This window comes from Plodia interpunctella, chromosome 16 (genome assembly GCF_027563975.2).
Source record: "Plodia interpunctella isolate USDA-ARS_2022_Savannah chromosome 16, ilPloInte3.2, whole genome shotgun sequence".
NCBI lineage: Eukaryota > Metazoa > Arthropoda > Insecta > Lepidoptera > Pyralidae > Plodia > Plodia interpunctella.
Genome location: NC_071309.1, coordinates 4,283,361 through 4,309,952, shown reverse-complemented (window position 1 = coordinate 4,309,952; position 26,592 = coordinate 4,283,361). Strand labels below are relative to the sequence as shown.

Below are 26,592 nucleotides of genomic sequence, written 5' to 3'. Positions count from 1 at the left end.
AAATAAATAATTTTTGCCAAGGTAATTCCAGGGATTCCATTGTAGTATTGGCTGACTAGGCATGATGGTTTACTTATGCAGTTCTACATCATGAGACTTTTTGTGCATAAGTAAACAAAACAATTAAAATAATGACTCGTTGCTCACTTGTTTATGTTGTTAGCACTTTAGAAAAATACACCATTATTTTAAAATAATTAATAGTAACGGGCTGGAATACAATAAGTGATCCAGTGTAATGAAATGTAAGTGCAAGAAATACTGGTTTAGCGCATGCTATAAATATCAGGTTTGTGAATCACTGTAAAATAGATTCGAAATATAAGTAGTAAATCCTGGAAGTGAAAATATATGAGAAGATAGATATTGTAAACGAAAAAAGGGCAGATATTTCTACAGCGCGTTCGCACCCTAAATGCTGAAAGGAAGGACTCAAGCGTTGCAATTTCTATCTACGAGTATAGTTTGTTCATCCGACAGTCTGTGTGTTTTGGATAACCAAATGACCGACAGCTCACCTGTCAGGCTTAGTTTTTGTTGTCTACTATGTGGTAGTTTTGGGCTGCTAGCGTGGGTCACAGTGACTGTGTGTGCTCGTTGAGTCCCGGCCTCTTGGGGTGCAGATTCTACTGTATTGGTCGGTTGATCTGCGCGAAACACGTCGCTTAGTGTGATGTGTAGACCCATAGATTTATATAACCGCAGTCATGCACGGCAAAGAAATAGGAACCTCCCGGCCATTTTAAAACGTAAAAAAAATATCGCATGCCTTTTTGCGATTTTTGAAATTCGAACAAGTGGCGTGCTGAATAATTTATGCAAAGAATAAATTTTCTTGAAAATAATTAAAGTGGGACGAGGTCCATAAAAATAGCAGATTGTGATAAGAGGTCAAACTGTGTTAAAGTCGATACTATGGTCGTAGAACTCGTAGTCTATGTTTATTAATATTCATAGTAGTAGATCATTTTGAGCAGGATTAGTATTTATTCTTTCTTTACAACGCCGAAATGAATTTACATACAATTTAGAACTGATATTATTGACGGCATCGGCATTAAACTAATTGGACGAGTTTGATGTGTGTTGTCTGTACTGTAACAGTGGGTATAAGCAGTGCTTGGTGTGTTATAAATTTAAAATGTAGATTATCTTAAAAGCATACACACGGCTTACATAGCCCATAATTTGCATAGCTTCCGCCTGAAGAGTGCTTACGAGTGAGAAAAAATACATACCGTTGGGCTGTTCATAATGGTTGTTATCCTTGGTGAGTTTCCTGAATTTCCTGGGTGATAGACATGGGGACCTGGAGCCGTCTGCGGCGTCGGGAGTCAGGCGACGAGCTGCCAGATCACACAGCATGGAAACTGCCTCCGCTCTGTCAGAAATGACAGTTGAATTTTTAAAATAATAAAGAATGTCCCAGTAAGGAAAGGGGCGTTTGTTCAGTTCCCGTTGGAGTCAGACAGAATTAATCAAGCAAGGATATTTACACCGCTGTAATAGGGGCAAGTTTGCAGTGAATTTACATAGGTTGATGATCTGATTGGCTAACGTATGTACCTAGCAATGTGCGATACATAGAAACATACAATGATTACCCACGGAACATTTTCATTCCGGTTTGCGTGTGTACAATAAATATTAACTTAAACACGTTGCAAATGCGTATTGTTTGTCGCAGATAAAATCTTTTATTCACGGGATGAAATGTTAACTGTCAAATTAGACTACCTGAGCGGTGGTTTCGTCTTATTCAAGGGCCCGTCAGAGTCGATAGGGCCTTCTTCTTTAGGCGACATGGGCGATAATGGCGTGGCAGCGTGGTCCCGGTACAGCCGCAGTCTTACTTCGGATCCACATGCTCGCAGGAAAGCCACGGCCTCTGCGTGCGACATGTTCGACATGGGCGTGTCATTAACCTGTAATATTATTATAATTAATAATGTAGAAAAAAATCATTTAGAAAAAAATATGTTTCAGAAAAGGGATACTAGAATTTAACTTATTATAATTATATTAACTGTTTGTTTTTATTAAAAGCTTTGATTTATCTTGCAATGTATGTATAAAGAATGTCATTTGCGTAAGCACCTATAAGTATTTTACACAATTAAATAAACCTCGCGACTAGCATTTATGGTCATATAAATAGTGTATAATGAGGTTATAAGTTGATAGTTAAAATTTTAAAGGAAAATTTTATTTTCTTTTTGGAGCATTTCAATAAAAGCTTTTTTAAAGTTTTTTCTTTTACTTTTTTAAATGTGTATGTTAGCGAGCCAAATAAAAAAAAACAATTTAATGGAATCGAGTGAGGAGCATGCTATAGGTTCAGTAACATGTATGTAGTACAGTATCTATAGTAGTTTCAAAATCATTGGAGTTTTTTATCAACTCGATAAGAATGTGTTGATTTTCATTTATACTTATGTGATTAAGCTTTTGAAAATAAATAAGTTAAACCTCATCTCAGTAATCGAATAATAATAAAGTAATAAGCGGCAATGACCTTATTTCTCCTTCGAAGCGAGGCGATGAAGCAATAAATGAGGTAATTTATGTATGTTTTGTATTAAATTGTGTGGTGCGGCTGACATATCCAGAGCAAAGAAAAAACAAATGAAGTGTGATTAGTTTTTATTTTTCTTGATGCGTTCTTTTTTCGCTTCGGCGATGGGGCAGCTACCGAATGTGGTAACCGAATTATTTGAATTCACAAAAAATGCGCGCAAGCAGGTCTAATAAACTGATGATTCAGAGCACCAAGTCACAATATACACTTAGTTCTGAATAAATAAAAAATAAAAAAATGTCTTTACCGGTGAATATCGGTATAACACCGGCTATGTGAAAACCGTTGCAAAATTGGTACCTCATGGATTATCCACATATAAGTACTTTATGGTATATCTCGAGAGCGTGTCAACGAGTTAAGAGGAACATCTATTGGCCAAACATATAGAGAAAACATTTTTCTACTAACAATATTATTAAGTCGTATTAGACTTCGAGGCGAAAGGCCATTGAAAATTTGAATGTAAATGACTATTTTATCAGAAAATTGTATTGACTATGCTTTTGTCTAAAATTCCTCCATATTAGATATATGCTATATACTAATTTCACAAAAATTGGATCGCTAGATTGTAGTCTTAAAACTCATACAGAGGAATTTTTACATTGTCAAATCAAGTGAGTTTCACCACGCCCCGCGATCACTTGTAGTGCTAGTGGATCTATCAAAAGACACATTAAAAAATAATGTGTCTTACAGAATCGCACTGCTGTACCCTGGTTGTGTCCTACCATCGCTCAGCGCCGGCTCTCCCATCAGGACACGCACTTAATCTGGGTGTACAGTGGTCCTCATTGCATAACGCAAAGTCTAAAGAGTAAGACAGAATACTGACCGCTACAATTCTGTCCCCCGGCTGTATCCTGCCATCGCTCAGCGCCGGCTCCCGCACCAGTGCACGCACGTAATGCCCGAGTGCACTGTGGTCCTCCTTCCGTAACGTGAAGCCGAGAGAGCCATTCACTTTGCTCATCACTATGTCGAATTCCTGGAAATTTAGGTAATGCGTAAAGTGATAATATTAAGTAGTTAGTCACTAAATCTATGAAGAATAATAACGAAGTCGTGGCTTATATTTTCAAGTAAATAAAACTGTATTTAATTATTAAGTTGAATTGTAATAAAAACTTTGTGCAATTATCCAAATTAGCAATATTAACATAAAAATTGTTTTAAAAATAATATATTTATTGCTTTCGACTAATTGAATATTATTTACATTTCATCTAAAGAACTTTGAAAAAATAGTAGAACTATATAATCTTTAAAAATGGTAATATAAGGTTTTATATTGTTTTGGTATTTTGCCCAAAAACACATAATGTTTGATGGGTTAAAAAGTAGATTTTCAGTTTATCCAGTTGGAATTTAATCGTTCTTTACATGTTTGAAATTGTATAGGAGTAGGTACAGTACATCCATTTGAATAATTACTTACCACCGATCCGTCATCCTGGGAAAGCGTGGGAAAATACTTTTAATTTAATCTCACTAATGGCACGCATTAATCAGTACACAAATACATGACTAAAATTATTAATATCTTTTGCAATTAAAAAATCATGATTCAATGCTAGCCTATCAAAGTTAGCAGCGTAGTTTCTGTGAAAATATCAGGATAGCTTCATAGCATGCCGCATAAATATGAGTACCTTCATCTATAACAAAACTTGATTGAAAGCGCTATTGTCTGGAATTACAAGTTTGAAACATTGTTTTGGTGTAAGTATTTATAAAAAAAAGTTTCCTGAATTTACAACAGGAGCGTAGCGTTATATGTATCTATATTAAAAGAATTTACCCCATATTGAACATCGTAAACTGGCATAGGTCGGTCAAGGTCAGGAAGACGGAGGTCTTCACGGTTGACCTCGGGGCTCGCCTCGCGTCTACCTCGACCTTCGGATGAAGAGGTGGTTGCGCTACTTGTCGTCTGAGATAATCTGGAAGGTAGAACGTATTTCCGATTCAACACAATTTGACAAAATTTCTTATCTTCGTTCTTCTCCAATTACTGAATTTCAATGCCTAGGGTGGATAGAAAAAAATAAATATTTTTCCTGGAAACTGGTTAAGTTATGGATTGATTAAGAAAAACAGTGATTCCCTTAAGTAATTCGTTGACTATTTAACAATAGTCAGATAGACCACATTATCTTTTGTGGTTTACATCGCAACAGTTCTGATCAAGTTTCCAACAATCGATGCGAAATATAGGTATTTTTCAAACAGACATTGATCATTGTGCAAATCATGTTTAAATACCTGGCATGCATCGGATGGCAGTTGAGTGGGTCCATCGGTGGTAGATGCGGATGCGGGGTGCGGGCGGGGGGCGTCGGAGGGTCAGGGGGCGTAACGCTCTCCAGCGCCCCGGGCGGAGGCCTACAGATCCTCAGCTCCACCCGCGCCGCAGCCGTGCGGAGTACTTCCAGGGCTTCCTGCAGGGGTCATTTACATTAGGGTAATTGATCGTGTGTGACGGTACACATTATTGAAAATGCAATGTACGTCGAAAAAACAGCGATTATGTCCGATGTGTAGAAGAGGCATAACAGTTTCATGGTCGTATGACTATATTATTTTTATCAAGATAGTTATCACTAATCAAATTTTTGATAACAAGTAATATAACGAAAGTAAAGTCTATATTTAGTCGTGATTTTGAAGGCAAGGCAGGCTTTTTGAAGTGTACCTAACCGCTATTTATGTCAACCAAATTGGTTATATTTGTAATTTGGGTCTTTATATCAATTATCAATCCTCATCTAACGATAGTACTTATTAATTTCATGATCCTCATAAATGAAGGTTAAGGTTCAGTCAACCGCACATCATATTATCTACCTTAATCTATTGAACTGATATATTAAGGATAAAGAATACGAAATTTAAAAACAATCCTTTTTCAGACAGCAACAATTTTATTTTGCTTAACACTCACCTGTCCGTTCGTCCTAATCACGAATAAATTCTTATCTCTATTCAAAGCGTCTCTGGGCCTCATAACCGCAAATTGTGTTTTTACCGTGTCACGCCATTTTGTGGGACATTTCACAGTTTATTACCTTTTGACCCCGTCGGGTAGTGACAGTGTTTTCATAAAACTTTTTATGTTTCAGGAAGTGCGAAGCGAATGGAATATTTAAAAACGAATGTTTGCCGTTCTGTAATTTTTTTATTATTTGAATTTAATACACAGTACATAAAAATGATCTCATATGGGTAATAAGGTAAAGTTTTCGTTATGACTGTATTATAAATGGCGGATTTTCAATTTCATTATTTCTAGGCCTATTTATTTGTCAACTAGCGTCCCGATTCCCGTCCTGGCTTCGCTCGGAAAATCCGTAAAAAAATTAGCCTATGTGACATCTGAAGGTTTCGTCTATCTCTGTGCGAAATTAAATTAAAATTAGTAAATTAGTCTAGTCGTTTTTGAGTTTATTCAATACAAACAAAAATAAAAATCTTTTCTCTTTAATATTAGTATAAGTGGATAAAATTATTTACATGAAATGTAGTTCACACTACTTATATATTCAAATAATAAAACGCCAACTCTGTTGATTTTATAGTCTAAGTAGAGTTAAAACAAAACGGCATTTCTAACACGACAATGTTTTTTGAACACGGACATTGTAACGTTTATTAGCGTGCAGATATTACAAAGAAAATGGTTTTCCCTAACATACGATTTACATAGCAAGTCATGTTGGTTTGGATATGAAGAATGTACATAGGCATAATATTTATTGGAAAATTCTAGAAGATACGCCTATAGGTTAAGAAAGGAGGGAACTTTATAGAGAGGCGGAATCTAGGCTCCAACGCCCTATGGCTGTGGAAGAAACCCGCACAACTCTCAGATGACAGAGGTGACCATAGAATTAAAGAGATCGCGGCACTCGTCTTGAAAAAAAAAACTGAAACTATAGTCTACTTTTTCGTCGATAACACAGATCAGTACCCCTTATTTTTAATAACAAACGAAAAAATATTGAGAAATACAGCCAGTATTACTAGCGCCCCGACCCGATATCGCTCGGGTAAATACCTAATAATCAATTATTCACCTAAAACTTCCGCTTGAATCACTATTAAAAATACCGCATCAAAATCAGTTGCTATAGTGTACCTAGTAGACTTTGTTTGACGACCTCGGTGGCGCAGTGGTAAAGTGCTTGCCTCTGAACCGTGAGATCCCGGGTTCGATCCCCGGTCGAGTCATAACACAAGTCTCGAAATTACTTTGGAGCTAACTCAATCTGTGTGATTTGTCCTTATTTATATTTATTTAATTTAGTGATGTAAGGAATACTCACATAGGTACTCAGCCCAGCAAGCGGGACTCCGTTGGCTGAGAGCAGCAGATCCCGGGGCGCCAGACGTCCGGTCCGCCACGCGGGTTGCGGGGGGTACAGCCGGCGGATCTTCACCAGCCCCCCGCCCCCGCAGACCGACATGCCCAGCCCACGACCGTCCTTCTCCACCACCACGGTGAAGGTGTTCTCTGTTGACAAATTTACAATTTTTTTATAAAGAGTTTGTTAATGCAATCAAAAAGATTTCGTTTCATTCTAGGCGTGACAAAAAAATATGTCCGTGCTATAAATCGTTAAGGAGTTCCCTCATTGGGAGCCGATCCTGGGTGCACCGTCAGATTTTGGAGACTTTTTTTTAATACTTATGTACGAGTACATCTGGAACTATTTCAAATTTTTAACATCTGCATGCCAATAACAACTCAATTTCTTTGCAATATTGAGGAATATAGTCTAGTCGCGCTGGCTTGTCTCTCGTATTGACAATAAATGCATTGCGGACGTGATCTGGGTTCTCACGAGGAAACTTACATCTATTTTCATATTGTTCGATTAAAGGATTTATGTAACTACCGATTCTAAATAACCTAATGTAAAAAAATAGTATTGTGAAATACAAAATTCATATTCCTTCCTTCATAATGTGCTATAGGCGCACATTATATTTAGGTCATAATAAACTGACACGTTACGGACACACTGAGACTACCGGCTCATCATCAAAAAGCCCAAATTTGAAAGATAAATGTTTTATCTTTAACATTTTGGTATTTGATGTATAAAAAGTTTTGTACCTAGATATTTTATGTAGAATAGATGTTGTTGAAGTTAGGGCCGTAAAAATCTTTGTTTACAAATAAACAGTTCATTCCTCTTCATCATAGTTGATCATATATAGGGAAAGTACGGTTAACCAAAGTCAAAGAACGGTTGTCAAGTTACGTTGCATGGTCTAGGCTCTATATATATGTAATAACGGCGAATTTACAATTATTTTTGGTGGACTGATGATTGTACAAGATTACTTACAACCAAGGACCAAACGTAAGATCGGTATTCGAAAAGTAATAAACTCGAATTTCGGCCTGGGTCGAGCTGTAAATGTTTTTATTGCTTATTTACGCTGAGAAGACGGAGAAGGCATCAGGTTTTATTACACGACATATTAAAAGTAGCCCAAGGCTGAGTTGGACTTAAATACTATTTATAAGTCATTAATCATAATTTGGGGTGCCTGCTCCGATACAAGCTGGGTCAGGGAAGGTAGAACCGCGCCCCGACAGAGACTAAGAAAATATATACCTAGGTGTTTAGTTTTTAACAATTCTGGATCGCACAAATGTTATAAAATGTGAAAATACAAAACACTAGTCAGTAATAGAAGAAACTCGAGGTGAGGAAGAAACTTCTATTGCAGCCTTTTGTTTTCACGAGCAGCTGTGCCATGTAAAGATGGCGACCATGCCAAAAAAAAAAGGAAAACGCTTCTTACTAGTTCTGACTTTTACTGACTGTTACATGCTTATATAATGTACTTACCTTACTATTACACTATTTCACTCTTCCTAAAACACAAAATCCTAGAGGTTTGATAACAAAACAGTGTACTTTTAAAAGGGACGTCTGTAATGATGTTTATTTAAACACATCGCCCCAGTCTGTACAACATTATCACGTTGAAGGGCGGCTATTTTAAGACAATACAGAGCCTGTGTAGGTGTGTGTTCATTGAGGACAATATGAAATGACAGGCGAGATTGTATATTGTTCTGCGCGTTGATAATTTTGTGCAACACAAGCAATATTCGTTTTCAATAAGTGAAAACAAATGAAGGTGCTGTGTCCTCTTGCCTGGCAACACTGGGTGGTTATCAACCAATCAGGACTATTCTATCAGTCATGATTGGTTGATAGTTTAGTAGTCCGTAAAATCCGTTTTATATTCTTTATGTATGTACAGACTATACAACAATACATCTGAATTTACTTTGACATAGTAGAAATTGAAATTTTGAAATGAGTGTATGAGAAGTATTGATATATCTCTCGGGCACAGATCAATTTACGTTACCCCAATTTTCTTTTGAGCCGAATTTTGAAGTAAGAAATTATCTACAGCTAGCAACATTGGTTGAACAGTGTGCAGGTGTTGAGGATTAAGGAGAAAGACAAATAAGTTCTCCATTGTTTGAGGAGAGACGCCGAACTCGCAAAGTTTTGCAAACTGTGTAAGGTACAAATTTCCACCTGGCTATGCTGTCTTTACATCGGTTGTAATATAACATACTCCTCTTCGCATATCAGTCTATCCTATTAATTCTTATACATACTTATAAGGATACATTTAAGAAATGTAATAATATTTGTGCTAATCATTGGATATTTCTTTGTTACTCTACCACGATAAAACTAGCAGAATTTCAAATCCTATATTAATTTCAATAACTAGTAGTTGCTACAGAAATCTTCAGTCTCAAATACCAGGGATCAAAGCATTACAAATTATTATCGGTTAGAGTATCGCAAATGGAATTAGGCCGGCTATTCACGGTCACTTAAAGCCCTTTTATCCAGTAACGGACGATGGCGGCGGATATGAATTATACATGAGGGATTTACAGCAACAATCCCCAGCTGTATTACACGTAACGAGTAACAGAATACTTGATGCGGTAGTTTTGGGGATAGATTAAGTGATAGATAGCGAAGTTGGATGGTAAGATGGATGGTTTTTCCACATGGTTGTTCCACTTTGTGTTTGTCTCGAACTACTTGACGACTTGACTATTTTTGTGTTGAACTTGAAAGTGACAGTGTTGAACGATGACAAAATAAAAAAAAACTTTTCATGAGTAACTGGTGAAACAGGCCCATGGGATTAGTAGGTATTATCTTACTAATTCCATGCAAAGGCCTTTATTTAATTGCTAATCTGTTGTACTAATTAAGTCTACGTTTTTTTGTTATTTAGCCCTTTACTAGTTTTGGTAGGTTTCAGAACATAGCAAAAGAAAACAGTTTTGCAAAGCGCTGCGTAAATAAATAAAAAATCACAGTATTTTTGCGTGACTCACGAAATAGCGTGTTGAATAGTAGCGATTCTCAGACTTCATTAAAATATTCAACAAAGCCATTTTGTAAATTTAGTATGTAACTAAGTCTATTTATTGTACCTTTATCTGCATAAATTGATCCGTGCACAGTTACAAATCAGTAACAAGGTTGTAAATGCGCCTGAAATGTAAGTTGTCGTATACAATTACAATATACCTACAGCATAAACTCCATATTACTACTAATTAAAGCCGATGACACGTAAATGAATCTGCAAAAAAAATTAAAGACAAAGCAGTATAGAAAATTATTTTGTAATTCGTATCTACCTGTTAAGGTTAAGTACATCTGTTTGTATGTATTTAGTGAACCGGAATAACCAACTGCTATTAGCTAGAACAATATGAGTTGACACAAAGCACTTTGCCCCTATTGTGCCAGTTTTAGTTTCCAACCAACAGCTGAATGCACTAGTTTCAATATTGGACAAGTTCCGACACGGAGGGACTATTTGATTGTGGTGAAACTTCTTACAGGATTGGAACTTCGTGTATATTCGAAGTGGGTTTTGCTTGCGTGGATCTCTCGGACATTACTTCTCGGAGGATAACGTGTTGACAAAATTTATTTGATACAAGGTGTCATACTTTTATCCCATACTAGATGTTGCCCGGGGCTTCGCTCCCGTTGGAATTTTGAGATAAAATATAGCCTATAGCAATCTTGGATAATGTTTGTAACCTTTCTAATGGTGAAAGAATTTTTGAAATCGGTTCGCTAGTTTCGGAGATTACCCACCTCGAACATACACATACTCACAAACGCGTACCTCTTTATTATATTAGTAGTTCTATAATGGGTAGGTACGCTTACCTCTTTATTATATTAGTAGTTCTATAATGGGTAGGTACGCTTACCTCTTTATTATATTAGTAGTTCTATAAATACAAACAAATAAGTCAAAGTAAAATCCAAACAATTATAAATGCAGAGCATCGAAAGCTGACCCACTGGGAGCAATGACTGCGACCTCGAGATTTGACCTGTGGCTATTGTTCACCCGGATCTGCCTTCTTACTGCATTGGTGTGTCTGAGTTGTTAGCCAACTTTCTGGCTCAGTGGGGACGGACTGATAGCCCATAGGATAGAAGGCTTGTATTACTAAAGAACTGAAATAAACAATCTCTCTGAAGTTTTTAAGCGTTTTCTTGGTTCTTCTGCCTTAATAAAGCTTCAGTCCATTGTCCATTTTACTAAATTTTTCTCATACACTTTGCATGGAATTCTAGGATCTATAATTTTTGCCATTCAACGTAATATCATGAAGGGCTATCACGAAACATACAATAACGTCCACATCGTGTCTCTTTTTCCCGTATCGCATATGCATCGTGTAAAAAAAAGAGCGATCGACGGAATGACGCACTACAAGTCTTATATTTCATGGTAGTCCCCCTTTACTTTTTTCACTACGTTGTTCACTACGTGTCGTCATAGTATATAGTAGGCTATTAATAACATTTTTTGTTATACATATATGAGAGCTCATAGTTAAATGAAATAAAATGGAAGGTTTCTATATAAACCTACTTAAAAAATATACATAAATCTGTATACAGCTTTTCCACATCAGAACGCAATGTTCATTCGAGCATCGCGTGTTTTGGATCACCGATCGCGATACGAGCAGATAAATTCTGCAACGCCTTATCAATTCACCCCTTATTTGTACAATCAACAGCACAATCCTATATAAATATATTACAGTTATGACAGTATTTATTTTTGAGATGATTTCATTATTTGCTGTTTAGGCGCTCGGGGCTTTTGTTTATAGGTACAAATCAAAGGTTTTTATTTTGCTAGTAGATGTTGACATGTTACTTCCGTATCAAATTCTTACTCCTTAAATAAAACTACGAATCAGTTGCAATTCAAGATTCTTCAATTAAATTTAAAGGTGTCGAAAGAAAATGAATGGAAAAACCTTTCAACTCGCAATATGAAGTGGGTTTAAATAATAACTACGTCATTCATCCATATACTCACTTCTAGAAAGACATACATTTTTTTTTATTAATTGAGTGGGATTTGACTGATTTCGATTCGATTCTTCATTGTGAAGCGTTTAAGTAGGTACTTATAATTAAATGTAAGAAAACAGTTTTGAGTGAGTTCCAATTTAGGGTAAGTAGTACATTTCAATTTATTATCGAATCGCACCTGAAAAATCTACCTGGTTAATTACATGAATACCAATGAATTATAGAGGTTCAAAGAACGCCCTTTTCTCTATTATAAACTTCACTGCTATGAACTGAACCTACTAAGCTAGAACAGGAAATAGCAAGCCAAGCTATTGTTTGAGAGGTAGTTGGTCAATGCCCTATTTACTGCGGAGGGCATAGGACATCCAGCGTCGCCCATTGTTCGCGTTTTTCTCCAATACTCAATTATCCATGATGAATGTGAACCGGGGACGAGGCAGTTTTTATAGAGGCATTGTGTGAAGCTGCCGATTTGCGACAATAATATTAATTGCTGTGAATGATCTTTTCTCGAAAGTAAACCCGGGTCAATTAACTGACAACTCTCCGTGCACATCTTTAAGGCTGTTTAAAATGTTGTCAAGATCATCATGGATTTAGTGAGTACTTCGTCGTAGTACCTACTAATTCCATAAGGTTGAGGAGAATTGATGTCAATTAGATCATTTTTGACTCGAAGTTGATTTCCACTCAAGCTGTCAACTCCAATAGAGAAAAAATATAGGCATGGTAGTCATGTCAATTAGAATAAATTACTACATGATATAACTCCGCCGAATGGAGTATACGAATATAACTACTAATAGTATTCGGAACTTTCGCGTCTTTCTTGATTCTTCTTCTTTCGGTGCCATCTTGATTGAAAGTCGCCAATCATCAAAGCGATCGGTATCTTTGTTTCTCATCAATGTATCTGTAACGGCTACTCGGAAGAAAGATCGCGTACTTTTGTTGTACCATTGGCGTAGGTTTTTCAGCCACGAAATTATTTTTCGTCCAGGCCTCCTTGGGTCTTGCTTTGTATGATAAGTTGAAGGAACTCATGTTTGTTGTTCACATTTTTCTTGCGTTAGTTATAATTTATGTATCTCTTTTCATACATAAAAGTTGTTTTTATAAATAAAAGAACAATTAAACTAATGATCTAAACTGAAATTATCGTTGGTTGATTGGAAAAGATCCCTTCATGGTATAAATCCGCCATTATATATTTACTTTTTTTGTTGAATATTTACTAGAAAATAACATGTGTTCTTTCTACAAGAAAGTTATGACGAACAAACAATTTTTTTGTTGTTTCATAAGTGTTACAAGTCGATTACATTTTTTTGGATACTGAAAATTCCCATGAAGTGAATAATGTACATACAAATGACGACACAGACTTGCGGAATCCCCAGTAGCAATCAACAAACCCATTTAGGGTATTAGCAAGGATCATTTTTAAAACCCTGGTATAATAGAAAATGGGACGACGCGTATTACATAATTTATTTTTGCATAAAATTATCATAGTTGAAATTTCGTCGCAGTAGCCTAATTTTAAATGTGACAGACACTTTTGAAATACGTAATAGATAGTGTTGAGAGCGTGGAAGTTTGAATGCATCTTTGTAGAGGCACAACGTTTAATTACTAATATTCACACACTACATTAAGTAGATACTCTATTTTTTTGTCAAGAACAACTCAGTAATATTATAACTAGCTTTTAAAAAAAAATCTATAAGAAAACTTGACGCAGTCCTGAGCATGGATGGAACTACAACTTCAGCAGAATGAATTATTGTATATAATGATATTTAATAAATTAAAACTATTGCTCTTAGTATTGTTATAGTGAGAGATGGAAAAAGGATTTTCCATAGGTTAATTATTTTTAAAATTATTGTGAAGATTTAATTAGGTATTTATGACATGTTTGTTTAGTCATTCTTCCTTCATGCTCGATGACTCGATGATGAATTAAATCCATAATTACATTTTTTTTCGATATAAATATTCCAACAAGCAAAAATAGGAACAGAGTGGGAGGTAGTTATGTGATGGTATTATATGTATAGTTTGCATACATAGGTGTAACCGATACTTATATGTGATGGCGTAGGATTTGTTGGCGTTGACAGCGTGTCGTTTTAATTAGAAATGGCGCGTAGAACACCGGGGTCAATAGCACCTGGCCTATGCTTCGAACAGCACCTAGCGGTCACAGGTGCTGTTCAGGGCATACATTTTTTTTATACTCCGGTGGTCTACGCGGGATTTATCGTTTTAATGGGTCCGAGTTTCATATATCCGTCTTTCTGCCCGTGGCTGGATGGATGAGACGAGTGTTTTTCCACACGGAAAAAAAGGATTTGATAGTACGATTTCGTATTTTAAAGACTATCAGAAGAAAGTTATTATCCGTGGCTATATGGCTATAATATACGCGGAGGACCGCGTGTATTATAGCCTATTTTATATGTCCTTCTCCATACTCCTTGATTGTATAGATTTAATTTGAATAGAATTAATGAATTTCTTTATTGCAATAAGTTACAAACAAATATCTTTCGCCTTTATATTACTAGAAGTTTTTTTTATTGAAAAAATAAACAGTGAAACAATAGCCTTGTCGGTACCTCTTACACTTAATACTCTCTTTTTGCTTTTGTGATTATGAAATTCACAAAATGGGTATTATATGTATTACAAGTTTTTGTTTTATTTAGGTTGCAAATATAAATAAAGTGATATAAAATTGCGTGTTCAGCTCTTCACAGAGAATCAAATTTACACATAAAATGTTTTCCTCCCCATAAAATTAAGTAAAAACCCGGTTAACGGAACGATCTGGAAAATATCCTGTTAATCTAATATCGGGTGTTATGATGTTGATTTTACTGGTAACATCATTCCCAAATGGAATTGAATTGGCACGCTTAAAAAAATGATTTTTTCTCTAGTGTGTTATCGCTAACGCTGGTGTCAGATTTTATTCAAGTCGCCTAAAGGCATCTGACATGACATACTACTACCCAGCGCCATCTAGTGGAAAGTAATCAAATACACACGAGTGAACTAAACTGTCAAGCAGTTTGCAGCAAGTCACGATGTTTTCTTTCAACAGAAGCAAATGGTGGTCTATGAAAACTAATACATGAGTCATATTGGTATAAAAACTCATTTGGCACAAAAAAAACGTATAAACACTCTTTACAAATTTGATTTTTGTCGTATATTTTTAAGTATGTATTTTGCATTTATTCATAGTAAAAATAACATCCCGATTTTCATTTATCCCCTGTGAATACAAAACCGTATATTCCGATATTTACACCTATAATACGTATAGATCTAGTCATGTTCAATCAGTTATCGTTAAGCGCATGTCAAATATTTGATATATCGGGACAAGGGAGTATGTGTGTCTGACATACCTAATAGGATAATTTAAATGTATTATTTATTCCGTTTTGTTCTGTATTTTGTTGGGTGGAAATCAGCGGCAAACAATATCATGTAAAATTCTCTTATTTTGTTCAATATTACATATAATTTTATCAATTGAATGCATAGCAATTGTAATAAATTACAACTTGTAACATATTGCAATCTATACTATTATTATAAAGACGAAAGCATTTGTGAGTTTGAATGATTGAGACGGGTAATCTCCAAAACTACCCAACCGATTTCAAAATTTCTTTCATCATTAGAAAGGTACATTAGCCAAGATTGCTATAGGCTATATTTTATCTCAAAATTCCCACGGGAGCGAAGCCTCAGGCAACATCTAGTTAATTTGTAAACTTAGTTTGGCATTATACGAGTATAACTGCTGTGTTAGCACATCGATTGATAAAACTCTGTTTTGATACATTGTCAATTACTTCCAATTTTTTTGTGAAGATGTTATATATGTTGTTTCATATTGGTACAAAATTCTCTTTGACCTAAAGGTTGACTGTTGACTAACGTTTGTATTCCTTATCTTTACTACATATATTTTGTAAAATAAAGGTTAATATGCTTGTGTACTAAACTAAATTTATATATCAATAGCTGAGCCTCGGGGCGTCGTTCCAGTAACATGTTACCGGTGTAGAAATTTCATCAAAATTTATCTGTCTGTCTCTGACGGTTTCACGGGAAAACCCTTGGGCCGATTATGATGATAGTTGGAATAGATAACATAGGCACCCGCAGGCAGAGCTGCGGGCGACAGCTAGTAATATTATAAGTAAGACTATTCAATAAAAGTATTTTTGCAATGGTTGAATATTTTTGTTACGTAAGTTTTTCTCAAAGTTTATATGTCAATGTAACTTTATTTCACTAAATGAATGCAAGAAATAAATTTATGAAGAAAATATTAGAATCTCCCGCCGCCATTTAATGTATTTTTTTTAAATATTCACGTATAAAAAAGTCAAAGAATCCTTACAGTTTGTGCCATCGATTATTAGAAGTTTTTATTTTTAATTTCTTACTAATTTTTTTTCTTAACATGGCCTTTCTTTATGGTTGTAAAAAAAAGGAAACAAAGCAAATAAAATAAATTTGTGGCTGCAGTTGCCAATTTGTCGCGTTTGGGTTAGACGAAGATTTTACGCCTAGCATGAAATCGAATTTTAAGTCCTACATACTAGTAAAATTTAAGCTTTATTAGAGTATATTTCGAGCAAGAGAAGTGAAAAACTGTTTATTACAGAAAAGCAGCGACAAAAAATATAAAAGTTTTAGCAGAACCAATTGAGATACGTATAATCCTTGACTGCTCTGAGCCCATTTAAGTAGCAGATTAAAAACTTCATCTTTTAAGTTTGTTAATATATCTACTGCCATTTATTGGAGATGTACCTATTATATAAGGTATTAGGAGGTGACTACATTTCCAAGGTTCTTGTAAAGTTGGTAGGAGACTACGCTAATATTTTTTCGTCATCAACTAAATAACGACATTTTGTAATAAAAGTAAAATAATTAAAAATAAAATGCCACAGGATACATAACCATAAAACCATGTGCCATAGTGAAAATTGACAGTAGGTCATCTACGAGTAGTGCATTACTCAAAGAGCTGCAGGGTATTTGTTTAGATACTATCTGAGGCACACGGGATTGAGCGGACAACGAATACATGCATGTAAAAATAAATGTAAGATTTAAATTAAAAAAGGAATGAAGTGTTTGTACTCACCATCGTTGATGAAAGGGTAAACGGTCCGGAGTTCGGCCTCGTAGGCTTCGAGAGAGATGGGCGGCACGATGGGCGGCACGTAGTCTTCTTCTGGAGACCTTTCCGAGCCGTAGCCCTGGTCGAAGCCGGGGTCTTGGAGTTTCCACACTGGCTCCGCGTTGGACCCTAAAACATGCAGTTATTGTTGATTCTCCCAAAAAACAGCAAACATTTTATCTATGTTTTTTGGAAGACAACCTTTTATATTTTCTTGTTTCAAAATGTTTATGTCCAAAATGTTAAATGGTTAAATCAGTCAATTAAGTGGAAGGCTAGCCCGTTCATTATACCTGAATGGCTGAAGAGCAACTAGCCAAGTTTATTGAAAGAAATGTTCAACGGCTTCGATTAATGTCATTTAGCAGACTTGTTAAATGGCTGGACATTTATATTTTCGTAACTAAGCGTTAAATAATTTGTGACAGGTGATATAGATACACAGACATACTACTTCCCTCCTTCTGTCGTTGAGGGTTAAAAACAAATTAATATATTTCCGAAGAAAAATCCCTAATGGTACATAGAAGTATAACAACTTGTATTCGGAAACACTTAAAATTACTTATAATGCACGTTGCTTGGTAAAATATCGGCTCGCGTGTCCCGGTCTACGTTTCCCTAGAAAAGGTATGGTTTAACAGCATGCACGCACACTGACCTGGCCAAATTAATTGCAAATTGGCCCCTGTTACCGCGGCATAGAGTCCGTGCAGAGTAACTTAATATGCAGTCGACTGTGGCTTTGTTTTACATCGGTTGTTCCGTGCTATTGATTCGGTCAAGTACGGTCGACTTGTGCTGAATTGAAAAAAAAATGAACTATAGATTGAAACAATGGACTAAAACGTAAGTTGAGGTCGATGGAACTTGAAATAAAATACTGATTTATGTTTGATCAGAAAAAGCCGGAGAACTATAGAATTATATATGGACTAACTAACTAAATGCTAAATGCTAGTATTAGAACTGCTGAGTTTTATAGATAATAGTATAATGTAAATGTCCTTTTTTTTAGGTAAAAATTCCGATTCGCTTTGCCTTTCTGTGGCGGGTACAACAGAATAGGTATGTGGGGCTAGAATAGAACCCACTAAAAACACTTCAGTGTCCCTTTTGCGCTATATATCCAGGATTGCAGGCACCACAGGGAATAAAAAGCTCTGTCATTCTCCTTTAGGATAATGTAAATACCTACTAGACCCGAGTTTTTTTCATTATATCTTGGTAATTTGAATTAAATAGTTCATAAAAAGCACTGCTTTTATATGCTTTATAGGGTAAATTAACATTTTGCGAACGTTGCTCCTAATATTCTCGTCTGAAAATTGTACTGAAAATTTCCTTGCAAGGAAATAAACATTTTGTTGGTTATGAGAACTGCGAGATGATTTACTACGTTTTAAATAACTGGCCAAATGCGTGTCGGGTTACTTGCATTTGCATATGATTTCTGAAAACCATACCTATATTTTAAAATATTAAAGTGTGTTTGGTTGTTATTCTTTCACGTCAAAACTAAGCTAGCCTTTTTATGCGCGTGTTAAAGTTAACGTGAAAGTTGACGGTGCAACCCACCTTTAGCATCAAAACCGCCTCTAGTACTTTTACATATTCTATTTTTTTACAAAAAAGTTTACGTAAATAAATATACCTAAGAATTTTACCACCGGACAAATTTAAGTTTAAAAAAACCCGTGTTCTTGTGTCATTTTATCTTTATAAAATTGTCATGTCGTAATTTAATTTTGTTGTTGTTAATTTACTTGCTACAAATAAATTGATTTCTATTTCATAATCAAAGTCTGATTACATTTGAAATTAATAATATTATACACACACACAACAACTTGTGAAGGCACATGAGATTAATTTATCAAAGTATTTGTTGGCTCATTAGACTCCTAACAATATGTAGGTAACTCAATTAATTTACACGACAAGGCATAACGTTGTAAGTAGCTATATTACACGTAATTATTACCATTTGTGATACAAATACTAGCACTTCAGGGATATTATGGGGGTGTTTGTAACTTTGTATATTATCTGCCTTAATTGGAACATTGTTATACTTTTTTATAGTATAACTAGTTTTTATCCACGGCTTTGCCCGCGTTAATTTCCTACAGAAACAGTTATTTTTCCGGGATGAAACGTGTCTGAAACCATATGTCCTTCTTCATACATCAAACTACATGTATGCAAAATTTCAAGAAGATTGGTTAAGTAGATAGAGCGTGAAGAGGTAACAAACAAACAAACTTACTTTCGGATTTATAATATCAGTTAGCTCTAGTTAGGATACGTGAACATGCAGGATGACTGATGGTTAGCAAACACTGCAGTCCTACAATCTCAGCTAATTGAGAGTTACTGATTTACTTGGCCTGATATTTTTTACCATAGTTTTAATGCAAATACCTTTAGAGCCAAGCACCTTTTAATTACGCTCAAAATGTTCAATTCAAACCGGAGAAAATAATTGAATGTGCTGCATTTATTTGTGGTGTTTACCGTTGAAATTGATGAGATTGAGGTGCAGACGACCATTGAACGAAGGTCTACATGCGGTACGTCATCGTTAATTTGAATATACAATTGTTACATATAAAATGTTAACTTTCGGCTGGATCTGGACCGAACAAATATTGATTCTGTCAGTAGCAGGCGAACATTCAATTTCGATGAGACAAAGTCACAATGAGATATTTTTAGCAGATCGGTTAAAAATTCTCATAAACGCGTATTTTTTGTACGTTAAGTACGTTAATTTTAGCATAGTTTTATTTTTGTAGTCTTTATATTTTCATAATTTTTGTTGGTATAAAAAACAACAAGTAGGTAATTATAATGATGTATTTCCATGTTCAGAAAAAGATTATTAAAATAAAATCGTATACAATTTCAGTCAACCCCAAGCGAAGATTTTAAAATTTCAAGGAAGAGCGTGAAGAATTTAATCAATGCGGAGTAAAAGACGCGTCTGGCACTCTCAAAGGCCTAGATTACACTGAAGGTGTTATGAAAAGACTGCAAAGCGGCTCGCCTCTTGAGCTCTATTGGATTCTACAGGAGCGCGCTGAAATGCGGCGAGAATTTTCTTGGCTCCGAATATTTAAAATTCTGATTTATACTCTTTGAACAAAAAAATATGTAAAACCCTTTTTGTGCCGAACTGTGAACTGTGACTGCTTTTTCAATGCAGCTACTAATATTGTTTGCGAAATAATCCTCATTTTTCACATTGTCACGAGAATAAAAGGCGAATATTATTTGATTTTAGGTTTTTTTTTTGTAATTAAAATTAGGTACATATCCAAATTCATGAATCTAAAGTATTCTTAAATTGCTGTTTGCAAAGGAATAGGTATTATACGAATCTAACAAGACATTTAGGCTAACTGTGGCACTCGTGATGAATCGATTATCCTCAATTGGAATTCCTAGAACCAGAGGGCTTCGGGGCTACTTCGCTGGAAATTGATCAATCAAAACATGACATTCCTCTCAGAGTCGCGGGCGATGGGTGCCATTGGAGCTCATCGGACGCAATGGCAATAATTTCATGATGGATATACCTAATAAATATGAAAAAAAAACCTCCCGTATTTCTTATATTCCTTCACCGCACTCGGGCTTAACAACTTGTTACTTGAAACGGTATCTATAGTTATTATCTCAAGTAGCAATTAGCACAACTTAAATAACATTAAAATTTTTCTCAACAGTTTCGTAAACATGCTTGTCTACTTTTCCCTTTTTTTACGAGTATATTGAGTATATTATCATATTTTTTTTATTTCGATTTTGAAAGAGACGAATGAATGAAAATATATGAAATGGAGTACCTATGAAAGAAAACAGTTCAGCAAAAATCAGTAGAATCAGTAGAGACGATGGTCTTCCAATAGGTTGGAGAAGATTCACTCTGGAGAGACGATCGATTTGGAACATGGGAAGTGGAGTATGCTAAAGCCCTGACCAAATACGAGTACATGGTACTTATAATAATTTAAATTGTATTATTGTCATTATCATTCAATGGTTACAGCAAAAATGTTAAATGCTATTTTTTTATAAAACATATAAAAAAAAAACATATCAATATTTAATCCATGATAGATAAGAAACTATTTTAAAAAATCCCGTACCAAAATCTCAAGTCTCGTCACATAGGTACCCCGATTCGACTCTTATATCCGTTTACACACTGAATAAATTTACTTGCAACAGAATGCTAGTTCACAGTTTAATTAATTATTTTTGAAGTCAACTAGTTGTTGATCATAAACCTTTTACTATAAAGTTATCGTGAAATATTCAATCGTTATTACAGCACAAGTTGTACAGTCAACAGCACATAAATTGCAAATTTGCCGATATTATCGAAGCATCGATCCATGCATTACTTCATACAAGTCATGAAGTGTTGTTGTCATGTGATGAAGTTATGACGCATGTAATGCAAAAATTCGCATTAAAATTCACCGCAGCCTTTTCTTCAAATATATACAATATTAATTCAGTTGATTATTTTACGAGATTTAATTGTTGGCTACTGTATCCATGTTAGTATGTACTGCGGCATAGTAATCCATATACGCCAATCCGTAGTTCCGAGTGTCGATCACACCGCCTCCTTTCCCCGCAATTACGAGACGGTGTGATAAATGAGTCCATTGAGTATCGTAGCACATTCCGATGGCCTTAATTCTTGCAATATAGGTAGGTATTTCTCTACTCAGGTTTATTTATATACGCTCTATTTTTAATTTTAGTCGCTACAAAAGAAATAGTTGTTAAGACGTAAGAAAAGCAACGGCAATTGTATTAATTGTGAATTTAAGACAAATTACCTATTCGAATAGGCAATTTGTTCTAAATAAAAAAATATATATATATCCATATATTAAGATATATATTTAAATAGTAAGACACGAAACATAAGTTAATGCCATTTTAATTGATCATTTTTATTAATTAAGATTTATTTTTTCGGTCTCATTAAAGTATATCAGAAATACTTTTTGACTCCAAAATCCGCGACGTCACAATACATCATACAAGCTCCATATAAAATGTTGTTTTTGACATAAGTTAAAAGTATCTGATTTGACTAGTTGGAACAATCAACTATGAGTAGAATAATATTTTGACATGAAACTTGTGAAACTGTCAGTAATAATAATTCATATACTTTTATTTTTTATTTAAACTTTGTTGCACGACAATACAATTTGTAATTAATACAAGTACAATTTATAAGTTAAAGTGCAAGAATTTTGCTAGAATCTGTTTGAAATACAAAATAAATTTCTTCTAAAGTTTAACGTCCTAGTATGGGTTACGTTATTTACTTCATTGTTTTCCATTGGAGCTAAATTAAGAGTAGTCACGCTATGTTATGAGAAAAACCATCGTATCAATGTCTACATTGCGTACATAATGTATATAACTAGCAAATGCAGTCATGTGCAAAGTGCATTGAGCGTAACTCTGAAAGTGAACTAGTGTAATATGGCAAACGTTATTAGGTACTACCATATTTCTACAATTAAGATTTATAAAATAATAAGACAAATTCTAGTTCCTAGCTGATGCTCTCGGCAAAAAGTAGCCTACGTAAACCGTCTCCACATCAAAAATCGTCTGACGTGAAAGAAGAACAAACAAACACACTTTCACATTTATTATATTAGTATAGATTGAAACAGGGCTCGTTGGTTAAAATAAAAAAGTACGCGAAGACGAGGAGTACGAATCAGACAAGATTTTTTAGATTTTTTGCTCGTTATAGGCTACGCTTCAACTGTGATGAAGTAGACTCTAAATAGTAGATGTTCAGAGCAGATTTGATTTCTTATCGATAAGGTAGGCGTTTAAGTTGAGGTATGGCTTAAACAAGTAAAACTATGTCTATAGAATAGGATCACTCCATATCCTACCGTGGATTGTATGGACTAGAACACAAGCCTTAGCAGTTAACAACAATATCATTTCTAACAGAGAGTCAACTTCAGGTTGGTGGGCTTATTTTACGCTGTCCCCGGGCTTCGTGGCCTCTTAGCACCGAATGTAACCGGGAACACAGGATGGGAAAGGCTGCTGTTATTTAATTCTGCTGTTTTTCGTTTTATACTGAATGTCAACACGATATTTGGAATATATTAATGGTCATAACGCAGCACTGCCAGAGGCAATTTCATGTCACATTCAATTTCCAGTGAATGTGTGCTAAAATTGAAAAGGGTCTAAATTGGTTGAATGCATTCCGAATTCCATTATATACCTATATTGGCGATCGGTGGCCTAAATTTTTGCTAAGAATGTTGCGGAGTTGTTTTTCTTTCACCTTTTAAAATACCATTTTGGTTATAATTCGTGATAATTTCGAGAACATGTTAAATAATAAAGTGTTTTAGTTTTATTATTGTTTTAGTTATAGTTATTTATATTGTAAAAATAAATAATCAACCTATTTTTGTGCCCATTTATTTCACTAGTTACATAAAATAACACCAATATCGAATTAAGATTGACTTCGCTTTGTTCAAAGCTCATTTCAGAGACAAGAAAAAAAACTGCCTATTAATATTGTAATAACGTGTGAGTGCTACGATACCCTTCCTTCTACACTCAATGAATATGAAGGGTGCCCTAGAGCCTCATAGGCTCTGGTGGTTACGCCAAATACGTGTCGAGCAGACCGCATTTTCATTTTAGGTAAAAGTGATTTATTAATCGTATTGAAATCGTTCAATATTTTATATAAAACCTGGGTGTAGCGTGTTCAGATGTATTAAAAATAGTAATCTGTGATCACGAGTTTAGTTTTAGTTTTTTCGTTGTGTGGTAAATTAGACATGTCAAGATAATAACGACGAATTAGCAATAAATTTTGGCAGGTTGATGTGCTGTCGACTGTACCGAACTAAGGAAAAACTCACCAGATTTTGTGACCCTGTACCGCAGTCCTCTTCCTCCTTTTGGATGAGATCGATATGTGGTAAAATCACCATAATTATTATTAACTCTGCTATAATCAGCTAGGTGGCGGTTGCCGTCCAGGTGATTGGGCAGCGATCTATTCCATCCCATAACATCTCCGACGACTGACCCACAAACGGAGGATTCCGTTTGGCTTTTGGAGTCGCCATTGCAGAGGTCTCCACTGGAGCGGGCGCGGCGGCCCTTCAGACCCTTGTTGGAATGTTGGCTGATGTTGGAGCCCATATCTTGGCGGGACCCTACGTAGGCCCCGCCGGACGCATCGCGCCGCCCGTCTTCGGTGCTCTGTCCGTTATCTGGGCAGTTTCGTTTTGCTGTAAAAAAAAATAATGGTAAAAAGATGCTTTTATAGCAATGGGGAATAAAAAGAATGCAGAAAGGAAATCTACTTTCCTCTCTAAGGGTTTATTTATATTCCTTTGATAACGACCGCCCATCAAAAACATGGTATATCTTAATTGACCTACGAAAAATGATCTTACTTATGTAATCTCGAAGGACCAACGAGTAACAAATTAATTAAAACCCAATGCGAATTGGACTCTCCCGTAAGGTAAAAAAAATATTTTATCATACTGTTTGTTTATAAGACAAAATAATGTATGCAGTTTTGGAAAATGAGGTATCTAGAAAAGTACTGACAGTACGTCGTTCAAACTAAATTCCTTTGGATGTATTTATTTGTTGAGATTTAAAGCATAATACACATCGACAAAATAAATATACATAATAAAGAAAATAAACTTTTATAAAAAAGAAAAGTAAAAAAATCTCAATAAGTTTCAAAATAGCTTCAGAATCGCTGTGACACCAAACATCTATTTACAAAGTTCCATAAATTGGGCACATTCGGGCATAGTAGGTAAAGGAGGTATTATTGGTTTCTTTATATTGATTGCCGCTCAAAGGACGGGCCATTTGAAGGATGAGGCATCAATGTGACGATGTACGGCGAAGGTTGGGCGACATCGCAAGATCAATACAGATCGGCGCCAATCTGTCGAAAACACACTTGTGAGTGGACATGTTTAGTCTATTTTAAACTTTTGCTGGACACGTTTACAGACGTTTAACAATATTTGTGTCTCGTTTAGTATCCGTGAATGGGTAAGACATGTTTAACTTTATGAAAAAAAAAAAATTATTGGTGCATACAACAATATAATCTATACTTCCATACGAATATAAATTAATAAAGAAAATAGTTGTATTTTGTATGTAATGAATAAACTCAAAAACTACTGGACCGATTTTGTTAAAATTTGGCACAGAGGCAGACGAAACTTTCAGTAGTAACCAGCCTGGGTTACTACTGAAGGTTTTTGGTTGACTTGAAAAACGCGTTAAAAACGCGTGACGGGCTGCTAGTTACAGATAAGGCAACCTACATCATTTATGTCAGTAGGACTACGGAACACAAAAAAAATATTTTTATTTTCTAACTCGTGTGTGGTACAATCGACATAACAAAACAAATTCACAGATTATTTTCTCATCTAAGAAATCATTCATAAATTCCCATTAAGAAGAAGTTAAGTACAAAATTCTGTATTTATCGTTAATGAAGAGGTTTGCACCAAAACTCATTAACTTCCTAACGGGTCACTGCATAACTCGTTAATTTTACGAAAGCTAATTATACCGCATTAATAATAATGGTATATCATAGATAAATGAAGGTTGAAGGATGAATGCTTTAGATTGAGCTCACCTTTGAAATTATTTTGCCGTCGTAAGCTACTTATTTCTGAAAATAGCTCGCATGTAATTTAAACTTGACTGTATAACAATGGGATTATTTCCTTGTAAAGATTTACAAAAATTTACGGATATTTGAATGCCATAAAAGATAAAAATAAGTGAGAAAAGCCTTATAAAGAACTAGTGGCCCGCCCCGACATCCCTCAAGTAAAAGCATAAAAAAGTAGCCTAATATAATTTTTAAATTTATTTATTACAAACAAAAATAGTTTTTTAAAATATTAGATGGAGTACATATTATGGCTAAATGAAGTTCAAAATAAATTAATTATTTAAAAATATGTGAACGAGAATCTTTAATACATCAAGCAATCACAACTTAAACGATAATGCAATTATTTTCTATATTTATTTAGAACCTAGGGAGACGTCCTTTGTGTGCCAAATGGATATCTTCCCATCCTCTGTCGCACCCACAGGTCGCACCCATCTGCCAGTTACCGTGATTTCCTGACGTAAGACAGATAGTTCATAGTGAATACTTAAGTATTATTGTCGCTGTATAGTTCCTTCCGTCCGAATTTCAACAAAAAAATAGTAATCCCTTACGTTTTATGTATCGTTAGGCTAGAAGAAGAAATAATAAATAA

The 26,592-nt window shown here is 35.1% G+C and overlaps 1 protein-coding gene across 3 annotated transcripts in view; it reads right to left on the bottom strand.

Moving 5' to 3' along the window:
• LOC128676465 (uncharacterized) overlaps nt 1-26,592 on the bottom strand; it is a 45,793-nt gene that overhangs the window by 4,856 nt on the left and 14,345 nt on the right. Inside the window, exons 2-11 of one of the 3 annotated variants that reach the window (XM_053756589.2) lie at nt 24,181-24,555; nt 17,195-17,359; nt 6,907-7,094; nt 4,847-5,022; nt 4,383-4,524; nt 4,020-4,034; nt 3,417-3,569; nt 1,738-1,925; nt 1,239-1,381; nt 519-647 (exon numbers count right to left, since the gene is read on the bottom strand). In XM_053756589.2, coding sequence (XP_053612564.1) covers nt 519-647; nt 1,239-1,381; nt 1,738-1,925; nt 3,417-3,569; nt 4,020-4,034; nt 4,383-4,524; nt 4,847-5,022; nt 6,907-7,094; nt 17,195-17,359; nt 24,181-24,555 — 1,674 coding nt within the window. The remainder of the gene's footprint in view (nt 1-518; nt 648-1,238; nt 1,382-1,737; nt 1,926-3,416; nt 3,570-4,019; nt 4,035-4,382; nt 4,525-4,846; nt 5,023-6,906; nt 7,095-17,194; nt 17,360-24,180; nt 24,556-26,592) is intronic. The other 2 variants (XM_053756590.2, XM_053756591.2) reach the window with 2 other exon arrangements.